The 27097-nt window shown below is 39.7% G+C and overlaps 1 protein-coding gene across 1 annotated transcript in view; it reads right to left on the bottom strand.

Moving 5' to 3' along the window:
• The window catches only part of LOC126176703 (uncharacterized), a 244902-nt gene that overhangs the window by 108092 nt on the left and 109713 nt on the right, over nt 1-27097 (bottom strand). The window contains exons 5-6 of the mRNA XM_049923870.1: nt 25140-25277; nt 22517-22592 (exon numbers count right to left, since the gene is read on the bottom strand). Coding sequence (XP_049779827.1) covers nt 22517-22592; nt 25140-25277 — 214 coding nt within the window. The remainder of the gene's footprint in view (nt 1-22516; nt 22593-25139; nt 25278-27097) is intronic.

Genomic DNA, 27097 nt, shown 5'->3' with positions numbered 1-27097 from the left:
CCCAGGAACTACAGCAGCTTGCACAACGTCATCTCAGAAAACTCTCCATCTCATGTTCCTGCCATAGAATACCATTATCCATCACTTCTACAAGAGTCTCCAAACCTACCCCACATCCCCTCATAGACAACAAACATTGCCTCACAGACCTACTACATTCACAACACTCTCAGAAGCTCCCTCCCACCACCAAACAGAAACAAGAATCCAACCAGAGCCAAAAGCCTTAGTCCCACGGAAGTGTCATTCCTTTTCAAAGGCATTACCTTTAGTTCTACTCTCAAATTCAATCACACTGGAATTGTTAAAGAACTTCTCTCCATCTCCTGATTCCTACAGTGAAAACACTGTTTCAATATCAACCCTACCAATCAGACTCAAACAGAAACCAATACTGAATCCTGTCTGACTCAGTTCAATACTACATCCAACTCTAATCCATAGCTACTGCTCCAAAGTCACCCCCTGTTAGCATTCCAGAATTTCTTAATCTCAAATGTTGCCTCACCATCATTCCCCAGATCCATCAACACAGAATACAGCCTCACATCTGCAGAAAGAAATGCATTCTATCACCATCTGAAAACTGATCCTGACCTTACAATTCTAACTACCGAGAAACGCTTTGGTTTTGAACCATACATACTGGGATGGATGGACTGTGCCAGCTGTCAGATTTATCCACTTACAAACCCTGCTACAGTGAGCAAATTATGGAACTCCAACAGAATTTCCAGTTCCTCCTCAAATACTTAGGCCCATCCCAATATCTCTATTCTAAGTCTCTTAAGTCTCTCTCTCTCTCTCTCTCCTCACCCCTACCCCTCCCCACACACCTAATTTCTACATGTTTCCTGAAGTCCATAAGCCCAACCACTCAGGATGTCCTGTTGTGGCTGATTACTGTGCCTTCACACAGAGAATCTCTGCTCTCATTTATTTACATCTTCAGCCTGTTATCCATAACTTCATCCTGCATAAAAGATACCAACCATCTCCTGTTCCTACAGCATATGATACCCTGCTCATCACGGTTAATGCCACCTCTCTCTGTATTAACATTCCCAGTGCCCATGACTTTCCTGCTGTTGAACACTACTTTTCCAAAGCCCAACTGATTCCAATCATACAACTTCATTCCTGATCACCATGAACAAGTATATTCTCACCTACAATCACTTCTCCTTTGAAGGCATCACCCACAAACACATATGTATGTAGTACAACAATGGGCACCTGCATGACACCATTCTACACAAACTATCTACAGGAATCCTTCCTAACCACCCAGAATCCCAAACCCCTCGCCTGATTTCAACTCATTGATGAAATGTTTGTGGAGTGAGGATGAGGACATCATATCAACATTACTACAGAATCTCAATTCCTTCCCCCTCATTTGCATCATCTTGTCCTCAACCTGACAAGCCAACGTCCTTGATGTTGACCTCCACTTCTGGAATGGCTTACATCAGAACGTCCAACCATATCAAACCTATCAACCACGAACAATACCTCCACTTCCAAGCTGCCACCCATTCCATACCAAGAAGTTCCTTCCCCAAAACCTAGCCACCCATGGTCACTGCACCTGCAGTGATGAGCAATCCCTCTCCTAACATACCACACATCTCACTGAGGTCTTCAGATACAAAAATTACCCTCCCAACCTTGTACAGAAACAGATCTCACATGCCTTATTTTTCCAGTCACCTACCAGTTCTCACAAGCCCACCATCTGCCTCTCCCCCAAATCATATACTCCAGTCTAGTTACAAGCATCTCCTATTCCATCAAAGGCAGGGCTACCTGTGAAAACAGTCATGTGATATACAAACTAAGCTGCAACCACTGTGCTGCTTTCTACATGGGCATGATGACTAGCAAGCTGTCTGTCCACCAAGTTTCACAACACAATGCGCTTCACTTTAATGACTGCTTCACAGCCTGTGCCATCTGGATCCTTCCAAACAACACCAGTCTTTCTGAATTGTACAGGACTCACTGCAATTCACCCTATATTCTCTTAACCCCCAGGCCTCATCCTTCATTAGTCTGCATCCTCCACCTACCTACCACCTTGCCACTCCCTCTGCAGCACAACACAGCCTTCTATTCCATTATTGCAGCTATAGTCCTTTTCCGCTTCTCCACTTCTCTCCTTTCCCACTCACCCCTCCCCCCCCCCCCCACCCTCCTCTAACCCACCTCCTTCTCCCTCCAAAAAAGTCTCCTGACTGCACCTAGCAGCTCTACCCTACACCCACCATGCCCCCGTAGGCTTCCACAAGCAGCACTACATCTTCCCTCACCCCTTCCATGAAAATGATCCTTCTCTGCCTCATGCCTCCTCATTACCCTCCTACTCACAATGGATAGTTTCTTCCATCAGGTGCAGTTATGACATAGTCTGCCCACAACGGTCAGAGATGGTGATCATCTATGTGTGGGTTGTGCTTGTGTGAATGTGTGTGTGTGTTCTCTACTTCAGAAAAAGGATTTTAGTCCATAAGCTTAAGTGTACAGCAGTCTTTCCATTACACCTGTTTGCAACTCAGCATCTCCTCTATGTTGTTAGTTCTAATCTATCCTTTTCATAATATTGTTATTATTCCATCCAGGACATTCTATTGTAAAAATAAATGTTTACAAAATCATAAAAATGTTAGTGTTTCATATTCATGAATACTCTCAACTCCACTTAAATAGTCAACAATCTCCTAATATGAAATAAAGTAATCCGTCATTCAGTTATCCCTTTCTTTATAGAACATCAACTTCTTGAAAATGTGTGAAACACATTTTTTCATGAGATAGAAGCACTCAGCATTTTCTAGATGCACCATGAACATTCATCTCAATGTGTCACTTTTGAAGATTCCTTCATATCCTTTGATTGGAGTTCCTTGATTTTTTTGCTAGATGATTCATCTTGTTGCAATCCATATGGTAAAGTGGCAGTTAGCAATGTTCTTATAAATAGATTACTTTGATAATTCCTTCATGTCCTTTGACTTGAATTTCTTGATATTTTGTTGAAAGAATCGTATTGTTGCAATCCATATGGTACAGTTGTATGTAGCAATGTTCTTGTAAATAGATCACTTTGACAAAACTGGAAACAAAATGCTGTCAATGCCATATTTGCAAGTGGTTCACTGCCTGTTCTCTCTGCAGTTTCGCTTGTAAAATATTTCCACTGATCGTTTTCTAAATGCATTGCTAAATGAACAACTGCCTGCTCTTGATAATGTACTGGGGAACCCAATATTTACCAAGATACTACATCACAGTTTATATACCTGCCCATTTTATACCATAGTATTTCATATTTGGAGTGTCGTACTCGATTTTGTACTCTGTTATCTCTAGTTATTGTGGATACAGCCATATTACTGCCTTTATTAACATATTTGCACAAATATTTAATTGATTTCACTGACACCCAAACCTCCAGATGTCAGACACTTAGATTGGTACAAACCATTTTGTGTCAATAGTGTATCAATGAAAATACCAATTTAGTTAATGCTATGTGCTGTCATCCAGTAGAACTTGTGTAAATGGTAATTAAAAGTAACACCCAAACTACAGAGCAATGGAAAATCGTATTTGTGAACACTTGTTTTGAAGATCTTACTTGGCTGAGTTGTTACCATGAGAGTTTGTTAAACCAAATGTCCTACATTCATATCCATATCCACTGTTGTCAATCTTTTTTTATCTGTTTATGCATGAAACTGTTATTTGGGAGAACATTTTCCTGGCATGTAAAAGGACTTTTCAGAGTTTGAAGCAATGTTCTTTTGGCAGTCTGCTTTTGCTTCATTAGTTGAAAGTAGTAAACCTATAGAGTACATCTGTATAGATAGGTGTGCTGTTCTGTCACACATTTTTGCTATTGTGACATTTGATAAGACAAACTCATGCTCTACCAAGTGAACCACATGAGATCTACAAAAAACTACTCACAGATATGCTTTTCTTGTGCTCCACAGTTCTGGTGTTACTTTTAGTTACTATTAATGCATATTCTACTCAATGACAGCACATAGCATGAACTAAATTGGTGTTTTGGTTGATACTCTATCAACATACAATGTTTGGTACTGATCTGAGTGTCTGACATCTGGAGGTTTGGGTGCGAGCTGCAGTACTGCACATTTATGTCTACTTAAAATATTTTTGACAGAAGCAGATTTTATGGAAACATCCACTGCTTATCTACTGATACTTCTATCTCTAGCTTACTTTGAATTTGAATTTTGGCAGTGAAACTGCTATTTTCTGAAGACTGTCTTCTGTACTTAGGATATCCATCTTCTCCTGTTTGTGTCTCATTTAAACATTGTCTTGGATATAGCTCTGCACACCTCTATTCACTCAGACTTGATGAATTCATATTTGATTTTCCACATGGACCATGAGTCAAGTATTTTGCTATTACAGTATATTGTATAATTTTGGATCCGCTTTTGAATCCATAAATTCAGCTCAAATTACTTGATCAATATGATTTGTACAGATTTTTTTGTGTAACCAATTAAAGAATGTGAATGAGGAAATCTTTATTTCTGCCATTCAATTGTGTACTTCCAGCATCTAATAATTCAGAAAATGTGATACTTTTTATGACATCATAAATCTAATTTATTTCTGTCTGTAGCACGTCTGTGATAGTAGAGGGAAAACAGAGTTAAAGATGAGCTGTTCTTGCTTGTCAAGATGGCTTTGAGTCTTCCTGTGGGCTATGTAAGGTCTATAGACAGTTTGGGAGACAGACAAGATAGGTGGATAAGTGGCAGACAGACCAGCAGTGGATATATAGATACGGTCCTTTATTTACTCATTCAATTTAACTCCTCCATGAGCATGAACAAGTGTTTAATTACTCCTTCCAGCTAGCACAGTCAGCCAGTGCGTTTCCTTTTTCATGTAATATCTCACAATCTGCAACAGGTATGGTAACAGCCAGTGGCACAGAGAAGTGAGCTGCTTATTTGATGGAGTTTTGATTCAGGGTGCTGACTTAGTAACCATGACCAGATGCCACAAGATGATCCATACGGATGTGATGCAGAGCAAGACTAGCCAGAAGTATCTTCTATCTTTATGGCAGATAGCAATATACCTGGTGGCACATTGATAAAATTGGCCATGGTCAACCTGTGAACCAGCTACCAGAGAATGGTGGCTGGTGAAGTGTTGGCAATTCAGGCTGAGCAGATGGGCCGCGGTCACCAGTACATGACCCAGTTGTGGCAGAGTTATGGCAATGCCTCCAATTGACACACTTTGATGGTTATATACTGCTCATCTGGCCAAGTAATGACTAACTGTTTGGCCATGGTTAAATACTGTTTCTCCCTGCTGATTTATGTTGTTTACACGAGTCAGTGTGCCATGTCAAATCATCTGGAGTGTGTTAGTGATCACTCAGGTGTTATAATTGGGTTGCAATACTCCTAAAGGCTATGTCACATGCTAGGAGCAACTGTGGTCTGTCATCACAAAAGCAATGTGAAGCTGCTGACTACACAGTCTCCTTGTCACAGTATTCTTTTGCTTGTTCCATGTTCCATTTATAAATTTATTCTTTACAATTTCCTGCTTCTGCAAAGAAAATTCGCACTCAAGTTTTGCTGGAACACATATAGGTTTATTTACAGTCATTTACAATTCACATTTCTACCATCTCTCACAAAATCACTTTCTCCTCTGCAATATTTACATTTTTTCTCAACTACTGAGTCCATATTTTCTCATTTTTTTCCTTCAGGTCACTTTTAGTCCTGTTAGCAGCTATGTCTTTTCATCTTGTGGGAGAGCATTGAGAATCAGAAAAGTATTTAACCTACTTACTTTTTGCATGCTAAATTCATTTCTCCCACTTTTTCCTATTACTTGCACCACCTTCCTCTAACAACTCAAACAGAAGTCTCATAATCAATATAACATTGAGCCATACCTTGCATCTACACAAACGGTGTGACATACTATCCAGGATTCACATGAACAACAGGCACCACTTGGCCATGAATGTTTCTCTTTTCATTAACTTACATGCATACAATCCTGTTATCTTAGTACTATAACCAACAGACAATGAAATCTACTTATAAATTTGTGCTCATAAGTTACAAAGGGCATTCAACAAAGTTTTGCACAGTCATCTCTAATTCTTTTTATTTTTTGCAGGAGGAAAATGAAATTTTTTGTTAACATACTTGGAACATTTAGCTATAAGTTGGTATATAAAAGTATTTTCTTTTATTTACAGGAGAGCCATAATGGACCATGAAGTAGAGTCGTGACAACGGTCGGTGATGGAGTTCCTCTTCAAGACCGGCGATGTCTCTGCCACATCGATTCACAGGAAGTTGCTCCCTGTTTATGGGGAGGACACAGTGAATTGCAGTAATATCCAGAGCTGGTTGTAGAGATTTAAAGAAGGTAATTTCTCTCTATTGGACAATCCATGATGTGGTAGACCATTGATGGCATCCAAAATGACAGATGTGTGATGAGACGCCAGCTTGCTGAAATGACTCGTTTGTTACTGTGTAGTGTGGTTTCACTGGTTCAGTCACTAGTGTACAGAAAAATCTTTTGGTTTATTTGATAAATAGTCTCCTTATTCACATCACTCACTGCCATTGATGGTCTACCGCATCGTGGATTGTCCAGTAGAGAGAAATCACCTTCTTTAAAACACTGCAACCACCGCTGGATACTGCTGCACTCCATTGTGTCCTCCCCATAAACAGGGAGCAACATCCTGTGAATTGATGTGGCAGAGTCATTGCCAGTCTTGAAGAGGAGCTCCATCACCGACCATTGTTGCAACCTGACATCTACTTCACAGTTCATTATGGCTCGCCTGTAAATAAAAGAAATTACCTTTATACACCAACTTGTAGCTAAATATTCCAAGTATGTTAACAAAAAATTTCATTATCCTCCTGGAAAAGAAAAAAAAGAAAAAAAATGACTGCAAAATTTTTGAATGCTCTTTGTACTACCTATTGCTAATGATTAATAAGAAAAATACATGTACTGTAAGCTAAATTCTACCTTAACCTAGATAGTACGGACTGACCCACAAGCAAACAGAATGGTTCCTGTTCTATGCTATTGCTCATAAATAATGGCTCATATGATCTCTGCAGATTGCACACTGTTCATTTGCTCCATATTCTTATACCATATCAGTTCAGAAAAGTTTATTTACAACAGCAGTATGGTAACCTTACGTTGATCCCACTTTCAAGACATTGTAACTTGGGAATCTATAAGAACTTTCTTCCTTTTACTTCATTAATTCCTCTCACTCTGAGAGATTTATTCAGTGGCCCTATTGCAAGGGCTCTCTGATACCACTGACCCAGATACAAGTGCCATAACAGCCCCATATTTGCTGTACAAACATCCTAACATTTCCAGAATGAGATTTTCACTCTGCAGCGGAGTGTGCGCTGATATGAAACTTCCTGGCAGATTAAAACTGTGTGCCCGACCGAGACTCGAACTCGGGACCTTTGCCTTTCGCGGGCAAGTGCTCTAACCAACTGAGCTACCGAAGCACGACTCACGCCCGGTACTCACAGCTTTACTTCTGCCAGTACCTCGTCTCCTACCTTCCAAACTTTACAGAAGCTCTCCTGCGAACCTTGCAGAACTAGCACTCCTGAAAGAAAGGATATTGCGGAGACATGGCTTAGCCACAGCCTGGGGGATGTTTCCAGAATGAGATTTTCACTCTGCAGCGGAGTGTGCACTGATATGAAACTTCCTGGCAGATTAAAACTGTGTGCCCGACCGAGACTCGACCTCGGGACCTTTGCCTTTCGCGGGCAAGTGCTCTAACCAACTGAGCTACCGAAGCACGACTTACGCCCGGTACTCACAGCTTTACTTCTGCCAGTACCTCGTCTCCTACCTTCCAAACTTTACAGAAGCTCTCCTGCGAACCTTGCAGAACTAACACTCCTGAAAGAAAGGATATTGCGGAGACATGGCTTAGCCACAGCCTGGGGGATGTTTCCAGAATGAGATTTTCACTCTGCAGCGGAGTGTGCGCTGATATGAAACTTCCTGGCAGATTAAAACTGTGTGCCCGACCGAGACTCGAACTCGGGACCTTTGCCTTTCGCGGGCAAGTGCTCTACCAACTGAGCTACCGAAGCACGACTCACGCCCGGTACTCACAGCTTTACTTCTGCCAGTACCTCGTCTCCTACCTTCCAAACTTTACAGAAGCTCTCCTGCGAACCTTGCAGAACTAACACTCCTGAAAGAAAGGATATTGCAGAGACATGGCTTAGCCACAGCCTGGGGGATGTTTCCAGAATGAGATTTTCACTCTGCAGCGGAGTGTGCGCTGATATGAAACTTCCTGGCAGATTAAAACTGTGTGCCCGACCGAGACTCGAACTCGGGACCTTTGCCTTTCGCGGGCAAGTGCTCTACCAACTGAGCTACCGAAGCACGACTCTCGCCCGGTACTCACAGCTTTACTTCTGCCAGTACCTCGTCTCCTACCTTCCAAACTTTACAGAAGCTCTCCTGCGAACCTTGCAGAACTAACACTCCTGAAAGAAAGGATATTGCGGAGACATGGCTTAGCCACAGCCTGGGGGATGTTTCCAGAATGAGATTTTCACTCTGCAGCGGAGTGTGCGCTGATATGAAACTTCCTGGCAGATTAAAACTGTGTGCCCGACCGAGACTCGAACTCGGGACCTTTGCCTTTCGCGGGCAAGTGCTCTAACTGCAAGGTTCGCAGGAGAGCTTCTGTAAAGTTTGGAAGGTAGGAGACGAGGTACTGGCAGAAGTAAAGCTGTGAGTACCGGGCGTGAGTCGTGCTTCGGTAGCTCAGTTGGTAGAGCACTTGCCCGCGAAAGGCAAAGGTCCCGAGTTCGAGTCTCGGTTGGGCACACAGTTTTAATCTGCCAGGAAGTTTCATCCTAACATTTTCTCAGACACAGGCATTATATCAGAATCACCTGTGCTGTACAGTTATTCTACTTGTATAATTTTCCAGCTACAGACAGTATTAACAGGCATATCTGTGGTGTTCATTAATCCTATATTTACTGATTACAGGTGCTGCATTAGCTCTACCTGTGTCGTACAATAAGAAATCTCTTTACTTTCACATATCTGATGGATTTTCCCACTATACCCCTCCCTTGGCTTGATCAGCTGTTCCTGGAGGATCTACTGCAATCCTGAACATTGCTTCTCGAGAGACATGGAGCAAATTTAATTGATGGTGTCACAGCCAATGATGCATCTCGCACCTGTATAGGATCTCAGTGTTTTGGCTGTTTTGAGACAATGTCACATGATTTGAAGACAATAAAACCAGTCAAAACAATACCACTGTGGCTCTTTATTCCAGTTCTAATTAATTGGCATTGTAAAATGGCTTAAACTTACCTTAATATACTAAGTGGTACCTGTTAATTATTTCCCCTGGGTGTCACATTCTCCAAATTACATCTCCCAATCTTCCTAGTTTAGCTACAACCTTAAATCCTACATTATGCCTATCTTCTACATCTACATCTACATCTACTCACGTAGTCCACAGCCACCATATGGTGCATGGCTAAGTATATCCCATACCATTATTAGTCATTTTCTTTCCAGTTCCACTCGCAAACAGAGTGAGGGAAAAACAACTGTCTATATGCCTCCAAATGAGCCTTAATCTCTCTGGAATGTCTCTTGCAGTGGTCTCTCCGCGATATTTTCAGAAATTTTATAAATTATATAACTCAGTACATATCTCGAAATATCTCTTCTTATCTTACCGATTATCAATGCAAAGTAGTTTCAAGCCCAATTATTCCTTGTAGCATCCATTTACTCCATGGAATAGCTTCTCTGCTATCTATGTTTTCTCCTATGAAAAGACTGGGGACTTCTTGCCGATTAGTCGTGAAAGAAGGATGTATATGTATGTATTGTTGAGCTAGTCGCCATCTTGATGAGATTCTGTATGAGAAGGAATTTAATACATGAACTAAACTAAAGTAAGTGTGTTCGCGTATTATTTAACTGATTATTATTGACAGTGTCTGCTTAATATGCTGTGTTGCACGGGATCAGTGGGGAACATCTGATTTACACTGGACGAACCTGCCATTTTGTATGCTCAAGATATCCAGTTACTTCACATAAATAGGCTAACATGGTCTTACCAGCAGATCTCCGGTCTTCCCCATGTGATCACCAAAAGTTAATAATTATTACAAATGTTTCCAGGAGATTGACTGACAATTTTCGTCGCACCGAGACTTCGAAATTGCTTCACTGCCTTATGGAATTTAAGTTAAGCTCAATTTAATCAGGATAGAACAGTATTGAACTGTGTGAATGTGATAAGCCTGCTTTGTCAATGAAAATTACCTTAATATACGCATGTTTTTACTATCCTGATCAGTGAAGCTAAATCAGGCCGGTGTGAGAGAGGTTTTTTAATTTTAGATCCCACACAAAAGATATTAAATTTCTTAATCCTGTTTTCATGATTCTTACATGAAAGGTATGTTGGCAGCAGTAGAATCATGCTGAAGTCAGCCTCAAATGGTGGTTCTCTAAATTTTTTCAATAATGTTTCTTGAAAAGAACATTGCTTTCCCTCCAGTGATTTCCATTTGAGTTCGCAAAGTGTCTTCGTAATAGCTACACATTGTTTAAACCTACTGGTATCAAATCTATCACCCTGCCTCTGAACTGCTTAATGTCTTCCATTAATCTGACTTGTTGCAGATCCCAAACACTCGAACAGTACTCAACAATGAGTCACTCTAGTGTCCTGTATGCAGTCTCCTTTACAGATCAACAGCATTCTCCTAATATCCTCCCAATAAACTGAAGCTGACCATTTGCCTTCCCTACTACAATCCTTATCTGCTCCTTCCATTTCATATTGCTTTGCAACATTACGCCTAAATATTTAGTTGACTTTACTGTGTCAAGCAGCATAATACTAATGCGGTTCTTGAACATTATGTGTTTTTTCCCTACTTATCTACATTAACTTATGTTTTACTATATTTAGAGTTAGTTGGCTTGATGAAATTATGTCTAAGTCATCTTGTATACTCCCACAGTCACTCAATAATGACACCATCCCATACATGACAGCATCATCAACAAACAGTTGCAGACTGCTGCTTGCCCTGTCTGCAAGCTCATTTATGTATATAGAAAATAACAATAGTCTTACAACACTTCCTTGGGGAATTCTCAATAATACCCTTGTGTACGACAAACACTCACCATCAACAACATACTGGGTTCTGTTACTTAAGAAGACTTCGAGCCACTCACATACCTGGTAACCTGTTCTATATACTTGTACCTTCATCAGAGAGTACTCTCTGCTAGAAATATCACTTTGCCACAAAGAAAAATGAACCTAATCCTACTCGTAATGATCCAACTCCCCAATATACTATACAAATTGAACCCTGCCTGGAACAGTTCCGTCCTTCATCACAGCAGGACCCACCTCCTCTTCCTCAAAATCACCCCCTCCAAACCTTCCAGGAATTTCTGACTTCCAGCCTTGCCTCTCAATCCTTCTTAAAAAACCTTAGTCCTACTCCCAACATCACCACTGCTGAAGCCCAGGCTATCCGTGATCTGAAGGCTGACCGATCCATCATCATTCTTCCGGCGGACAAGGGTTCCACGACCGTGGTACTTGATCGTCGGGAGTATGTGGCTGAGGGACTGTGTCAGCTTTCAGACAACACTACATACAAAGTTTGCCAAGGTAATCCCATTCCTGATGTCCAGGCGGAGCTTCAAGAAATCTTCAGAACCTTAGGCCCCCTACAAAACCTTTCACCTGACTCCATCAACCTCCTGATCCCACCGACACCCTGCACCCCTACCTTCTACCTTCTTCCTAAAATTCACAAACCCAATCATCCCGGCCACCCCATTGTAGCTGGTTACCAAGCCCCCACAGAACGTATCTCTGCCTACGTAGATCAACACCTTCAATCCATTACATGCAGTCTCCCATCCTTCATCAAAGACACCAACCACTTTCTCGAACGCCTGGAATCCTTACCCAATCTGTTACCCCCGGAAATCATCCTTGTAACCATTGATGCCACTTCCTTATACACAAATATTCCGCACGTCCAGGGCCTCGCTGCGATGGAGCACTTCCTTTCACGCTGATCACCTGCCACCCCACCTAAAACCTCTGACCCACAACTTCTTCGCTTTTGAAGGCCAGACATACCAACAATTAAAGGGAACAGCCATTGGTACCAGGATGGCCCCCTCATACACCAACCTATTCATGGGTCACTTAGAGGAAGCCTTCTTGGTTACCCAGGCCTGCCAACCCAAAGTTTGGTACAAATTTATTCATGACATCTTCATGATCTGGACTCACAGTGAAGAAGAACTCCAGAATTTCCTCCAACCTCAACTCCTTTGGTTCCATCAGATTCACCTGTTCCTACTCCAAATCCCATGCCACTTTCCTTGACGTTGACCTCCATCTGTCCAATGGCCAGCTTCACACGTCTGTCCACATCAAACCCACCAACAAGCAACAGTACCTCCATTATGACAGCTGTCACCCATTCCGCATCAAACGGTCCCTTCCCTACAGCCTAGGTCTTCGTGGCAAACCAATCTGCTCCAGTCCGGAATCCCGCAACTACCCTCCCGACCTGGTACAGAAGCAAATAATCAGAGCCACTTCCTCATCCCCTCAAACCCAGAACCTCCCACAGAAGAACCCCAAAAGTGCCCCTCTTGTGGCAGGATACTTTCCGGGACTGGATCAGACTCTGAATGTGGCTCACCAGCACAGATACGACTTCCTCAAATCCTGCCCTGAAATGAGATCTATCCTTCATGAAATCCTCCCCACTCCACCAAGAGTGTCTTTCCGCCGTCCACCTAACTTCGTAACCTCTTATTTCATCCTCATGAAATCCCTAAACCACCTTCCCTACCCTCTGGCTCCTACCCTTGTAACTGCCCCCAGTGTAAAACCTGTCACGTGCACCCTCCCACCACCACCTACTCCAGTCCTGTAACCCGGAAGGTGTACACGATCAAAAGCAGAGCCACGTGTGAAAGCACCCACGTGATTTACCAACTGACCTGCCTACACTGTGAAGCGTTCTATGTGGGAATGACCAGCAACAAACTGTCCATTCACATGAATGGACACAGGCAGACAGTGTTTGTTGGTAATGAGGATCACCCTGTGGCTAAACATGCCTTGGTGCACAGCCAGCACATCTTGGCACAGTGTTACACCATCCGGGTTATCTGGATACTTCCCACTAACACCAATCTGTCAGAACTCTGGAGATGGGAACTTGCCCTTCAGTATATCCTCTCTTCTCGTTATCCGCCAGGCCTCAACCTCCGCTAATTTCAAGTTGCCGCCGCTCATACCTCACCTGTCTTTCAACAACATCTTTGCCTCTGTACTTCCGCCTCGACTGACATCGCTGCCCAAACTCTTTGCCTTTACAAATGTCTGCTTGTGTCTGTGTATGTGCAGATGGATATGTGTGTGTGTGTGTGTGTGTGTGTGTGTGTGCCCGCGCGAGTGTATACTTAAGTCTTTCCGCTCCCGGGATTGGAATGACTCCTTACCCTCTCCCTTAAAACCCACATCCTTTCGTCTTTCCCTCTTCTTCCCTCTTTCCTGATGAAGCAACCATTGGTTGTGAAAGCTTAAATTTTGTGTGTATGTTTGTGTTTGTTTGTGTGTCTATCAACCTGCCAGCGCTTTTGTTTGGTAAGTCACATCATCTTTGTTTTTAGATATATATAACTACTTATTTACACAAAAATCCTCATGCCCCTTCTGACTTATCTTTATGAAGTTATCAAAGTTTACATGGTACCCAAGGTTTTCAATGCCTGAGGCAGGCACACTCTCTGCAGTGGCTGGTGTAATGTCCTATTTAATGCAAACGCATCATACTATGGGGTGAGATTCAATGCATGGGGTGGAGTGCTCAAGTAAGTTGCACTGGGTTCACATTACTGGAGTTAATGTCTTGGCACTTGGTCCCTTAGCAAACACTACAGTGGTATCTCACAATGATGTTACAGAAAAAACAGAGAAAGATAAAACTAAAGGAAACAGGGATTTCCACAAGTGAAAGTAAAAACTTTGTGCTGCTGTTTACACACATTGGTCTCCCTGTGTGGGGAATCAGTGTTTGTAGTTTTCTGGTATCAGCATGTTGCACATCTTCTTGGTCATCATCGATCCATCAGTATCCAAACTGTACTCCACTCTGCCCCACATTGGGCATGGTGATGGCATTGGCCAGAGTAAAGATGTGAACTGACAGCTCGAGAGTAGGGGTGACTGTCAGGTGGGGTGCTGGATGTCTGGGATGGGCAGGCAGATAGATGCTGGTGGTCATTGTTATGACCCAGTGGTGACAAAGTTATGGCAATGACTCTGACTGACAAAGACTGGGTGTAATACACTTCCCAGCTGGCAGAATGATGACAAGCTGGTTCCTTCGAGGTTTCTTCCTATTTTTTGCTAAATAAGAAGGGGAAAATAGGCCGAATGCATGAAGTGAAGTTTATGTTAGGGAGGGCACTTGACTAGAGTAGCCCATGCAGCCGTGTTAACCATACTGCTATGGTGGTATAATGGCTAACACAAGTGCCTAGTAAGCAGGAGACCTGGGTTAAAGTCCTGGCCATGGTACAAATCTTAACCCATTTGTTTCTGTACCTGTATTTTGGTTCACTTGTTTCAAATTGAATTGGTAACAATCTTTTCTTCTTACAAAAATTAACATATATTGAAGTTCTTTCCAAATAACAATGTGTTTCTGTGGTACATTGCAATCCTCCTCTTCCTCAGTGAATAATTATATCATGACTTGTGTACTCACTGTCTACAATTACAACAGTAATTTCATTGACTTGAGGTGCACTGAATCAATGTTTGTGTATCTGGTGTTCTGTCAGTGTGAATCACAACTTTGTATTTATCAGATACCATTTGAACCAGTGCTTTTTTGAATATGTCAACCAACTGATTGTAGTTATGTAAAGTTCTCTGCAGTTATTCAATGAGTTCCTGTCACAATCCACTTATATCTGCACAATGTTGATCAACTTTCAGTGGCTCATTCTCACTGCAATACACTTGCTATGGTCCCACTCTATGATATGCTTGTCCTTTAATCAAAAATACAGGACTGAATTGATGTTCTTCACTGCTCATGGAGGTAGCACCAAATGGAGTCATCAGAATTGCACACATGTTCCATTTTCTCAATGATAATGTGTTTGTGTTTGTTCTACTATTTAGTTGGATCATAACAGGATGTTTTACATGCCAAACCGTAATCTCAAGTGTTCCACTCTTTAGTTAGATCATAACAGAATGTTGCACATGCCACACTGTAAACTCAGTTTCTTCTACTCTGCACTTCTCATACACTAACATTTTGATCACACACCTGCAGTCATTATAAGTATTCCTTAATACAGTAAACTTCCATTTACGCCACCATTCACTACCATTAGCAGTTTGCTCTCACTTAAATTTATTTCACTTTCTGTCACTCTGATTTCCAAAAGTGTATGATACTTGTGTCTTGCCCTCCACTATATATCACCTTCTGTAATGGAGCATATGCCCACCATAGCAGGATATTTAAACATCCAAGTACATTCTTGAATGTTCTGGAACATTCTCAAATTTTCTGAGAAAATCCAGTACAGTCTGGAATGCTTTTAAACATTCTGAAACATTCACAAACATTCTGACTAATCTCACCCAATTCAGCACTTAATTCCCAACTGCTTTTTCAACTGTACATAACAAGTCTATTGGTGCAATGCCTTTTTTTTTGACATCAATATTTTCAAACCTAACACTTGAAGTTACAAACTGAAACTTCTCCAGTGGAGGGCTACCACATTATTGACCTCCATAGGGCTGTAGAAGTGGGTTGTGGAGTTACAGTGGCATCCAGGGACAAACCATACTTAAATTTATTATGTATATTGACAATGGCTGATTTTGAGAGTCTTCAAATTTATCAATTTGTCTATCCAAGAAATCTTCAGTTTTTCTAGAGCACAACTTTCCTCATTCATTTTCCTTCCTTGTCCTCCCATTCTCCATGCCTCATTCCTATTCAAGTCTACCTCCTAAATGTCTAAATGGCTCTCTTATACAAGTCCTTGTCTCAGTATGAGAGCACAACAATACACTAGTATAAATAATCAGGAAAATCATCACAATTGAACTGAGTGTACAATTTATCAAAATAATAACTCAGGAAAACCTGAAATGGAAAGTGTAAGGAGTTCTTGTAAAAAAGAAATAAATATGTTGTTGTTGTGGTCTTCAGTCCAGAGACTAGTTTGATGCAGCTCTCCATGCTACTCTATCCTGTGCATGCTTCTTTATTCCCAGTACCTACTGCAACATACATCCTTCTGAATTTGCTTAGTGTATTCATCTCGTCGTCTCCCTCTACAAGTTTTACCCTCCACGCTGCCCTCCAATACTAAATTGGTGATCCCTTGATGCCTCAGAATATGTCCTACCAACCAATCCCTTCTTCTAGTCAAGCTGTGCTGTAAATTTCTCTTCTCCCCAATTCTATTCAATACCTCCTCATTAGTTATGTGATCTACCCATCTAATCCTCAGCATTCTTCTGTAGCACCTCATTTCGAAAGCTTCTATTCTCTTCTTGTCCAAACTATTTATTGTCCATGTTTCACTTCCATACATGGCTACACTCCATACAAATACTTTCAAAAACGACTTCCTGACACTTAAATCTACACTCAATGTTAACAAATTTCTCTTCTTCAGAAACACTTTGCTTGCCATTGCCGGTCTACATTTTACATCCACTCTACTTTGAAAATCATTAGTTATTTTGCTCCACAAATAGAAAAAATCATTTACTACTTTAAGCATCTCATTACCTAACCTAATTCCCTCAGCATCACCTGACTTAACTTGACTATATTCCATTATCCTCATTTTGCTTTTGTTCATATTCATCTTATATCCTCCTTTTGAGACGCTGTCCATTCCATTCAACTGCTCTTCCAGGTCCTTTGCAGTTTCTGACAGAATTACAATGTCATCGGTGAACCTCAAAGTTTTTATTTCTTCTCCATGTATTTTAATTCCTACTCCAAATTTTTCTTTTGCTTCCTTTACTGCTTGCTCAATGCACAGATTGTATGTCATTGGGGATAGTCTACAACCCTGTCTCACTCCCTTCCCAACCACTGCTTCCCTTTCATGCCCCTTGACTCTTATAACTGCCATCTGGTTTCTGTACAAATTGTAAATATGCTTTCGCTCCCTGTATTTTACCCCTGCCACCTTTAGAATTTGAAAGAGAGTATTCCATTCAACATTGGGAAAAGCTTTCTCTAGGTCTACAAATGCTAGAAATGTAGGTTTGGCTTTCCTTAATCTATCTTCTAAGATAAGTCTTAGGGTCAGTATTGCCTCACATGTTCCAACATTTCTACGGAATCCAAACTGATTTTCCCTGAGGTCATCTTCTAACAGTTTTTCCATTCATCTGTAAAGAATTCATGTTAGTATTTTGCAGCTGTGACTTATTAAACCGGTAGTTCAGTAATTTTCACATCTGTCAAGACCTGCTTTCTTTGGGATTGTAATTATTATATTCTTCTTGAAGTCTGAGGGTATTTCACCAGTCTCATACATCTTGCTCACCACATGGAAGAGTTTTGTCAGCATTGGCTCTCCCAAGGCTATCAGTAGTTCTAATGTAATGTTGTATACTCCCGGGGCCTTGTTTCGACTTAGGTATTTCAGTGCTCTGTCAAACTCTTCATGCAGTATCATATCACCCATTTCATCTACATCTACATTCTCTTCCATTTCCATAATATTGTCCTCAAGTACATCGCCCTTGTATAGACCCTCTATATAGTCCTTCCACCTTTCTGCTTTCCCTTCTTTGCTTAGAACTGGGTTTCCATCTGAGCTCTTGATATTCATACAAGTGGTTCTCTTTTCTCCAAAGGTCTCTTTAATTTTCCTGTAGGCAGTATCTATCTTACCCCTAGTGATATATGACTCTACATCCTTACATTTGTCCTCTAGCCATCCCTGCTTAGCCATTTTGCACTTCCTGTCAATCTTATTTTTGAGACGTTCGTATTCCTTTTTGCCTGCTTCATTTACTGCATTTTTATATTTTCTCCTTTCATCAATAAAATTCAATACATCTACTATCAACCAAGGATTTCTGCTAGCCCTCATCTTTTTACCTACTTGATCCTCTGCTGCCTTCACTATTTCGTCTCTCAAAGCTACCCATTCTTCTTTTACTGTATTTCTTGCCCCCATTCTTGCCAGTCCCTAATGTTCTCTCTTAAACTCTCTACAACCTCTGGTTCTGTCAGTTTATCCGGGTCCCATCTCCTTAAATTCCCACATTTTTGCAGTTTCTTCAGTTTCAATCTGCAGTTCATGACCAATAGATTGTGATCAGAGGCCACATCTGCCCCTGGAAATGTCTTACAATTTAATAGCTGGTTCCTAAATCTCTGTCTTATCATTATATAATCTATCTGAAATCTTCTAGTATCTCCAGGCCTCTTCCATGTATACAACCTTCTTTCATGATTCTTGCACCAAGTGTTAGCTATGATTAAGTTATGCTCTGTGCAAAATTTTACCAAGCGGCTTCCTCTTTCATTCCTTACCCCCATTCCATATTCATCTACTACTTTTCCTTCTCTTCCTTTTCCTACTTCTGAATTCCGGTCACCCATGACTATTAAATTTTTGTCTCCCTTCACTATCTGAATAATTTCTTTTATCTCATCATACATTTCATCAATTTCTTTGTCATCTGCGGAGCTAGTTGGCATATAAACTTGTACTATTGTGGTAGGCGTGGGCTTCGTATCTATCTTGGCTACAATAATGCATTCACTATGCTGTTTGTAGTAGCTTACCCACATTCCTATTTTTTTATTCGTTATTAAGCCTACTTCTGCATTATCCCTATTTGATTTTGTATTTATAACCCTGTATTCACCTGACCTGAAGTCTTGTTCCTCCTGCCACCGAACTCCGCTAATTCCCAATATATCGAACTTTAACCTATCCATTTCCCTTTTTAAATTTTCTAATCTACCTGCCCGGTTATTGGATCTGACATTCCACGCTCCTATCCGTAGAACGGCAGTTTCCTTTTTCCTGATAACGACGTCCTCTTGAGTAGTCCCCGCCCGGAGACCCAAATGGGGGACTATTTTATTTCTGGAATATTTTACCCAAGAGGACGCCATCATCATTTAACCATACCGTAAAGCTGCTTGCCCTCAGGAAAAATTATGGCTGTAGTTTACCCTTGCTTTCAGCCGTTCACAGCACCAGCACAGCAACGCCGTTTTGGTTAGTGTTACAAAATATATAAAAAATAAATATACTAAACAGATACTGTAAAGACACTGTCACACTACAAACTGTGCTGTTGTTGTTGTTGTTATCTTCAGTCCATAGACTAGTTTAATGCTGTTCTCCACATCAGTCTATCCTAAGCAGATCTCTTCATCTCTGCTTTACTACTGAAACTGCAGTATGATTTGTTCTATATACTATTGTAGGTTCATGTGTTGTTACGATATGCGTAAGCCTAATGTTCACCAATGGTTGACAGTGTGGGGTATAAATGATTTATGGCAATTGTTGTAAACTGGAATTATATATGTCCGACTGATTCATCCCAATACTCAAGCTGCAATGCATAGTCAGTAACATACAAAGCTGGGCAACATGACAATCCCGCGCTATCAATAACACAGACAAAATACTTGTTTAAATGGTTTGCAACACACGATGCATTTGTTACCAGGGTTTCTTTTATTTTTAGAGCTATTTGTTCCTCCTCATTTCTGATCCTACCTATTCAACATACTGTTTGTCATAAAAAGACTCCAACATTCAGTCTGTGTTTTTGCATGTTCTACAACACCTTTTACACCTGGAGAATTGGTAATAACATTCTCTGAACGTATACAAACACTCTGCTTAGGGCAATCCTTCATCCATTTTGTTCCATCCTTGGAGGTATAAAAAGTCCCACGTACCACAGGTGACTGACTAAGAGTGGTAATGCAGATTTTGGCTCTTCCTAATCATACAAAATACCCTCTTGTTCCAAATCACTTTCTTCACTTCTTTGAGAAACTTTCTCTTCTTCACTCTCAGAGTCACAGGAACTAGCATTTTAACAGTTTTCTAAAACTTCTAGTAGTTCTTCTAGCCAACATTCATTCTCTTCATAAGACATCTTGAGAAAAATAAATTATAAAAATAAATCAAAGAATACTATAAATAACTATATATCTCATAAAGTTGCTGACAGCTCAAAAATGTAACATTGACTATGAGATAGGGGGTGTGATGAACACTAGCCACCTTTCCATACACAATCTCACTCATTCTGGGTTAAGGGGAGTTGGAATGCCCTATCCCGACAACATTAAATGTAGTGACTTGGCTTCACTGTATTTAAGGAACCACTGTAGACATTGACATGAAACTTTTACAGGACATTAAACTGTATGTTCTGAGTCTACTGAACTACTATAACTGCATTTCAGCCACTACTTTCAGAAATACTATTTTTAATTACACGATTTAAATTTTGTGCACTTTTTTTGTATGTTATCCTAAATAATTTTAATTATACATAACATTATGTTATTCTTTTAGTTCAGTAGACTCAGGATATGTTTGTTATTACTCCCTGAAAATTTGAATACTCTACTCGAAGTGGTTTCTGAGATTTATGGAAAAATGCAACAGAAAATGTAAATTTTCAGGAACAGCTTATAAAGTTTCAAAAAACTGTGACTCACTTAATATATGCTTATTTTTTTATTTTTAGTAACTCAGAAGCATGCTGCACCATACTGTATATCATCCTATTGATATTTTGCCAAGTTTTTTCTGCTTTTCTTCTTTCTGGACTCCTTAGTGGCCAATTGTGCTGCATACTCTGCTTTATTAATGCAAACCTTGTCCATCCATTCAAGTTCTCTCATGCAGTTTGTTCCAGGATTAATTCCCATATGCTGTATCACTTTCACCATACCAATTTTGCCACCATTAAAAGCAGTAACAGCATCACTGATACCCCACTTCAGTGCTTTCATTCCAACAAAAACATTTTTTTGGTAAGAGAGTCCATATAAAATTATTGAACGACTCTTTGGGATTTTGAGTCTGACCATGCAGACACTTCTTCAGTAATTCAGGATTTGCCAGGTCTCTGTAAATAGGTTTTATGGTTTTTATGGTATCCATGACTGCTGCTGGGATGGAATGTTTATGGCTATATGAACAGTCTGCATACTGGGCATTGTGGTAATTGCACCATGAATCAGGTCCACGAGGGCAAAGGTGGTGTACTGGTTCTTCATCAGTTGACAGTCTGTGGAAGAAGGTAGCCCATACTGTCTGCTTCATTTTCAACAAATCCTCAGTATTATTTATAATGGCCAACCCATAATACTGTTATATTTCATCAATCATTTTGTCTGTCAGCCTGCCTCTTATGGTTTTACCATCAGAAACTTTATTGTCTCTCAAACTTTGTTTCATCTTCCTCAACCCGGTGCCCATCCTCTTCAGGACATGATCTTTATAACTCAGCAATCCACAGCCTTCTAGATAAATAATTACTGATTTTATTAGATCTCAAAGTAATGCATCTTAAAATTTTAATATTTTCAACTGGTATAGATTATATTTAAAAAAATAAAATAAAATACTTCCCATGTGAGTTTATAAGTGATATATCATTTTATTCAGAAAATTGAAAATTTTATAATGAGATAAAAATCTGAAAATGTTTTTTTTTTCCATTCCAACTCCCCTTAAGAGCTAATACAACAAAACATGTAAAGTCTTCAATTGTCTGCAAGTGCATTAATATATTTCAGTAACCTGTTAATTTATGATTGAAAGGACTATACTGCAGATCCCTGAGCAACCAGTATCTTATGATGTTTGTTACAGAAATACAACAAGTGATTAGAAAATAAAACATTCTGTCTTTGAAGTCACATGGACATTCAGAATTCCTCATTCTGTGATATAGGGTAGTTTCAGAGAGTATTGTGTTGATGTAATGGAGCTGCCAGATGCATGTCTGAGACAACAGTGATGCTTTTATTTCCATCTTTTATTCTTGATGGTACAGAATTGAAACATACATATAAAATTCTTGTTCATGTATATCACAAAAGGTGGTGGTTTCTAGAGCACTTGTAGTTGCTCACTGAACTGAAGAAAACTGAATCCATATGGTACATGATCATATGAGTCCTTGTCACAGATATCTAAAAACTTCTGTTCTAGATTATTTCAAAAATAACTGCAGGTACTGCTCATTTAGAAGAAAGTAATTAGCTCCCTCACACACAAACTGGAAAAATTGTATGTTTCTTACCATGAGAGGTGATATAAGCATACTTGCAATGAGTATCATAATACTGTTTTCCATGAGACCAAGAGCTGCCACAAACCTGAAAAAAAGTATTTCTGACAACATGAAATTAATAAAACTTCTCATCTCTTATAAGTTTTGCAGCAACAGAAAAAGTTCTTGCATATTTTACATATGATCATGATTTTATTGCAATATAATCTAAAAGACTAATAACAAGCATTTGACTAATAGTGATCAGTCAAACAACATACATTGTGGTGTATAGGTGTGGAATCACTCTTCTAAACTAAAACAATGGAATAAACTGAAATTTAAAGTCATGCACTATGAGATGGGAGGAGGCAAACCTGTGAAGCTATTTTACCAGCATGGTGGCTAGTTTATAAGCCACCATCTAGAATGCAAATCATAATTTTCAAATGGAAAAGTGGTCATATGACATACTAAACAGGTGTAGAATTACATAAGAAAAACAATGGTGTCTTTCATTTGCGCATTTCTTTCTTCATTCTTGAATTATGTTGCATATGTACTACAGTACAAGGCAAATGCAGGTGATAGCACACACAAGCTGCTGAATGTGCCTGACGTGTTGTCCACTTACATGGTTGTTATCCACTTCATGCATTCCCCATTGCCTTACACCAACAAATATACCATCATTTGAGCACAAACAACAATCATCAGCTCCCTGAGGTGGGCATGGTCTCTGATCTTCAATGCTTACACAGTTGTCTTCACAAGTTCCCACAGATATAAATCTAATGGACTGAAAATATGTAGGCATCAGCCCAACGACAACAACCTATTGTTCTCCAGGGAAACTGGATACCATGTATGCCTGCACAGCAGTAATGAGGTGGGGCACCACTGTGCTGAAAGAAAGTTAGTAATGACTTGTCATGAGATAGCAAAAATGGCAGTATTTATTCATTTAATAACTGCAGATAATGGCCTGCTGTAAGTTTACCCTGAATGAAGAAGGTCCCAATAATGTGAGAACACCATATGGCACACCAAAGCATCACTTTCAAGATGCACGAGTTATCTTTTATAGCTCTATTCAGCAAGGGCTGACATCTGCCTAATATCTGTGATTATGTTTACTTACATCTCCCTCACCGCCTACACCACCAGACATGTCTCCCTTCCACTGTGATCAAACCATGCTCCACACTGCAGGGGGGGGGGGGGGGGGGGCTGTGTGGCATCAACAAGTATGTGCAACATATCTCTGACATTGCAAATTCTTTGACACTTTTATGTGAATGGCCCATGCCATCTTGCTTGTTCAGTTGGTTGTACGACTTATTGTAATGTGGAAGTCTGTAATGAAATATACTGAGTATTACAGAAATGTGTGTGATTCCTTGGGCAACAACCCAACAGAAATTCCACTATGTTATATATAGTGGAAATTAGTGAAGTTCAAATGCAAGAAAATAGGACTCCTGGTCAGGTGAGTATAGGAGTCCAAATACAAAATCAAACAGTGATAATGCAGGTATAGGTCTAAAAATGATTAAGAAAATAAAAACACGGGTAGCTACTATGAACAGCATAGTGAATACATTATAATAGCTAAGACAGTAATTAAGTTAAATTCCACCACAGTAGTACAAGTTATGAACCCTCTAGCTCCACAGATAAAGATGTTTAAACATTGTGTTACGAAAAGAGAGGTCATTCAGGTAGGTAAGGGAGATGAAAATTTAACCATGACTGGAGAGGGAAGGAAGAGAAGGAAAAATAGTAGAATGTAATAAAATATATAGAGTATTTTTAGGAGAAGGAAGCAGTAAGGGTATTGTGTACAGTAAACAACCATACATCAGGAAATTGCCTATTTAAAGAACTCTAAATTTTTATACTCGCACTCGACCATAATTACTTGACAGTTTTTGTTGCTAAATAATACAAATCACTTTCAGATGAAGTGTGGTTTGCACAAACAGAATAAAGGAAAGAACTGTTCCTTTGTTGTTTTTGATTCCTTCTATGTGATTACAAATCGGTTACTGAATTATTGTATTCTGATACAAAGGTCTTCATCGTGCTTCCATCAAATATAGAGCAAGAAATTAGGAATCCCTGCAGATTTGGGAGCTGGAGATTTTGCTAACTATAAATGTTACAATATTCATCTTTAATAAACATCTGTATCAACAACACCTCCTTATTACACACAAATAGTTCATAGCACTTAATTGTAAATAATTATTTAGCAGAGTGCACAGAATTAGTTCTAACAGACACATTACACATCTCTTAAGGATATTCTTCATTATATGATTAATAAATCAGGACAAATTAGTGAGTGCATCATGGTGATAATTATTCCATTGCTCATGTGTTGGCACAAAGCTCTCACTGCTATCAATTTCAGAAATCTGTCAGCTTCTGGTGCAAAATATTACATGAGCCTTCATGCTTTTTAGAACATCAAACACAGGTGCTTCATTTTTCTGTCTACGAAATTTTTGTAACATTTTCCTACAGTTGATAACTGATGCTTTAACTGTCTCTGAGGAGTTCAGAGACACAGGAGAAGAGAAAAGGGACAATATGGGCTGTAACAAGCACAGGAACATCCCATTATTGCTACTATACTGTTTATACTTACCCAGCAATTAACAACAATATCAGGAAGTCAAATGAGAACTCTGCTTGAGCTGTAACCCCTTCTATGGCACCAATAACAGATGATTCTGGTTGTAGTGATGTAAGGGAGCCTCCCCACACTGGAATAGTCAACTTCATGCTGAAAATGACAAACTTTACAGCTTACAGTCTTATCTGTCTTCCAGGAATAAAGTAAATTATTATTTAGATTATAATGCTGCAAAGAGGTCTATAGTGTTTTTTACTAGCATATTATCACCATAAAAACTGGAAAAATATATTGGAATCTCTCTGATGAATACAGCACTTGTTTGATATAATTTTAGTATTCTCTTCATAGAAATGTCAGTATTTAGTTTAAAAGAGGTATTCTCTTTACAGACACATTCCAAATTGAAATATCCGATAAATAGTTTACTTCTAGAGTGTAACTGCACCAAGTTATGGATACAACTGCACACATGAGGAAATATAGTGGATGGAAAAAATTAATAAAGATGAGAATAGACAACTGACCTGCAGCTGAACTCTGTGTGGTGCACAGACATATGTAAGGAACAAACTCTTCCACTAGCTTTTGGTCTACCACAATTTTTTTACAGTTAAGCACCCAGCCCCCCCCCCCCCCCCCCAAAATACACACAAAGTTCCTTATGTGTGTATGCGAGATAAGGAGAAACAGTGATAAAGGTAGAGAAGAGGGGGAAAGAGAATATTTACATTCTGAAAAAGGATCAGTAGCTTGAAAGATAATGAGCTGCCACATGTGTCTTTGCACCATGTCATTCAGCTGCTGCTGTGTGTTGTGTATCCTCATTCCTATATAGTGGGAATATTGTGTATTTTTCTTACTGCAACAGCTTTCATAAGTGATATTTATCTCTTTAGGTAGAGAAATGGTTTGGAGATTAGTCCATATCTCCAAGAGACCATCTTTGCAGTCAGTATTGAAGTTTTTCATATAGTACTTGCCTGTGTTACAAAACTGATCAATGAGAGTGGCACTAGTTCCTGCTGTTTGTAGATTAACTAATTGTGATCCACATACCACCTGATAAAATATTAGAGGTCTCTTTAAAAGGGTATGCCGGTCACTTTGGAACACTGATGATAATGTAGAGCTGGTATTGGGCATTCATGAAACCCTCGATGACCGATCTTATGTTATAGCAGTGAAGTAGTGCGTACGTACCAGTAAGTTGTATGGAATCAGAGGAATAAGATGGAACCATGTGGAAATTTGACACAATTGCAGAAAGGAGTTATCATGCTTGGACATACTAATGATTGTACTATGAATGAAGTTGCCCAATATGTTGGTGTATCAACATATACTGTCAAATATTTCTACAAAGAATTGTGCACCTACTTAATTTAAATTATACAAAATCTTCACTCTTGGCTTAATTAATTAGTGTAGGATGTCATTGTATTCATAAAACTTAGGGTACCAGAAGTACAGACTCTAGCAGGAATATGGCACAAAAGACAATAATCATGTACTTTAATTATCTTTCACATTAATTAGTTTCCAGTAAATAAAAAAATGTTATTAGAAAGTGTGAAATGACTGTTCTCAAACGAATGGTATCAGTACCTTAGATTTTCATGTGCCTAGGGTTCATAGGGAGATATCAAACCTACCAGTTACATACTTCCTCTGGAATAGCACATGATTTTTTTTTAAAATTCTGTTTGTTAGCTAATGTCTTCTGCATATTACAGTCACCTATAAATCTATCCCATAGAGCTGGTCCTGCTGTTCAGTCCCAGCTTCTTCACCATGCTTGGATCCTCTTCCCTGAAAATTTCATGAATTATCTGGAGAAAATGCTCTCATTTTTCTCCTCAAATTATGTAAAGTGTTCATAACCAGAGTTCCATCATTTCAACCATATGTTGTTAAATTAACCATTAATGCAATATACTTTACAATGAGAACCAGGCTCTTCCTCTGTG

This window comes from Schistocerca cancellata, chromosome 3, assembly GCF_023864275.1.
Source record: "Schistocerca cancellata isolate TAMUIC-IGC-003103 chromosome 3, iqSchCanc2.1, whole genome shotgun sequence".
NCBI lineage: Eukaryota > Metazoa > Arthropoda > Insecta > Orthoptera > Acrididae > Schistocerca > Schistocerca cancellata.
The sequence above is the reverse complement of the archived record's forward strand: the minus strand, read 5'-3'. Positions and strand labels throughout refer to the sequence as shown.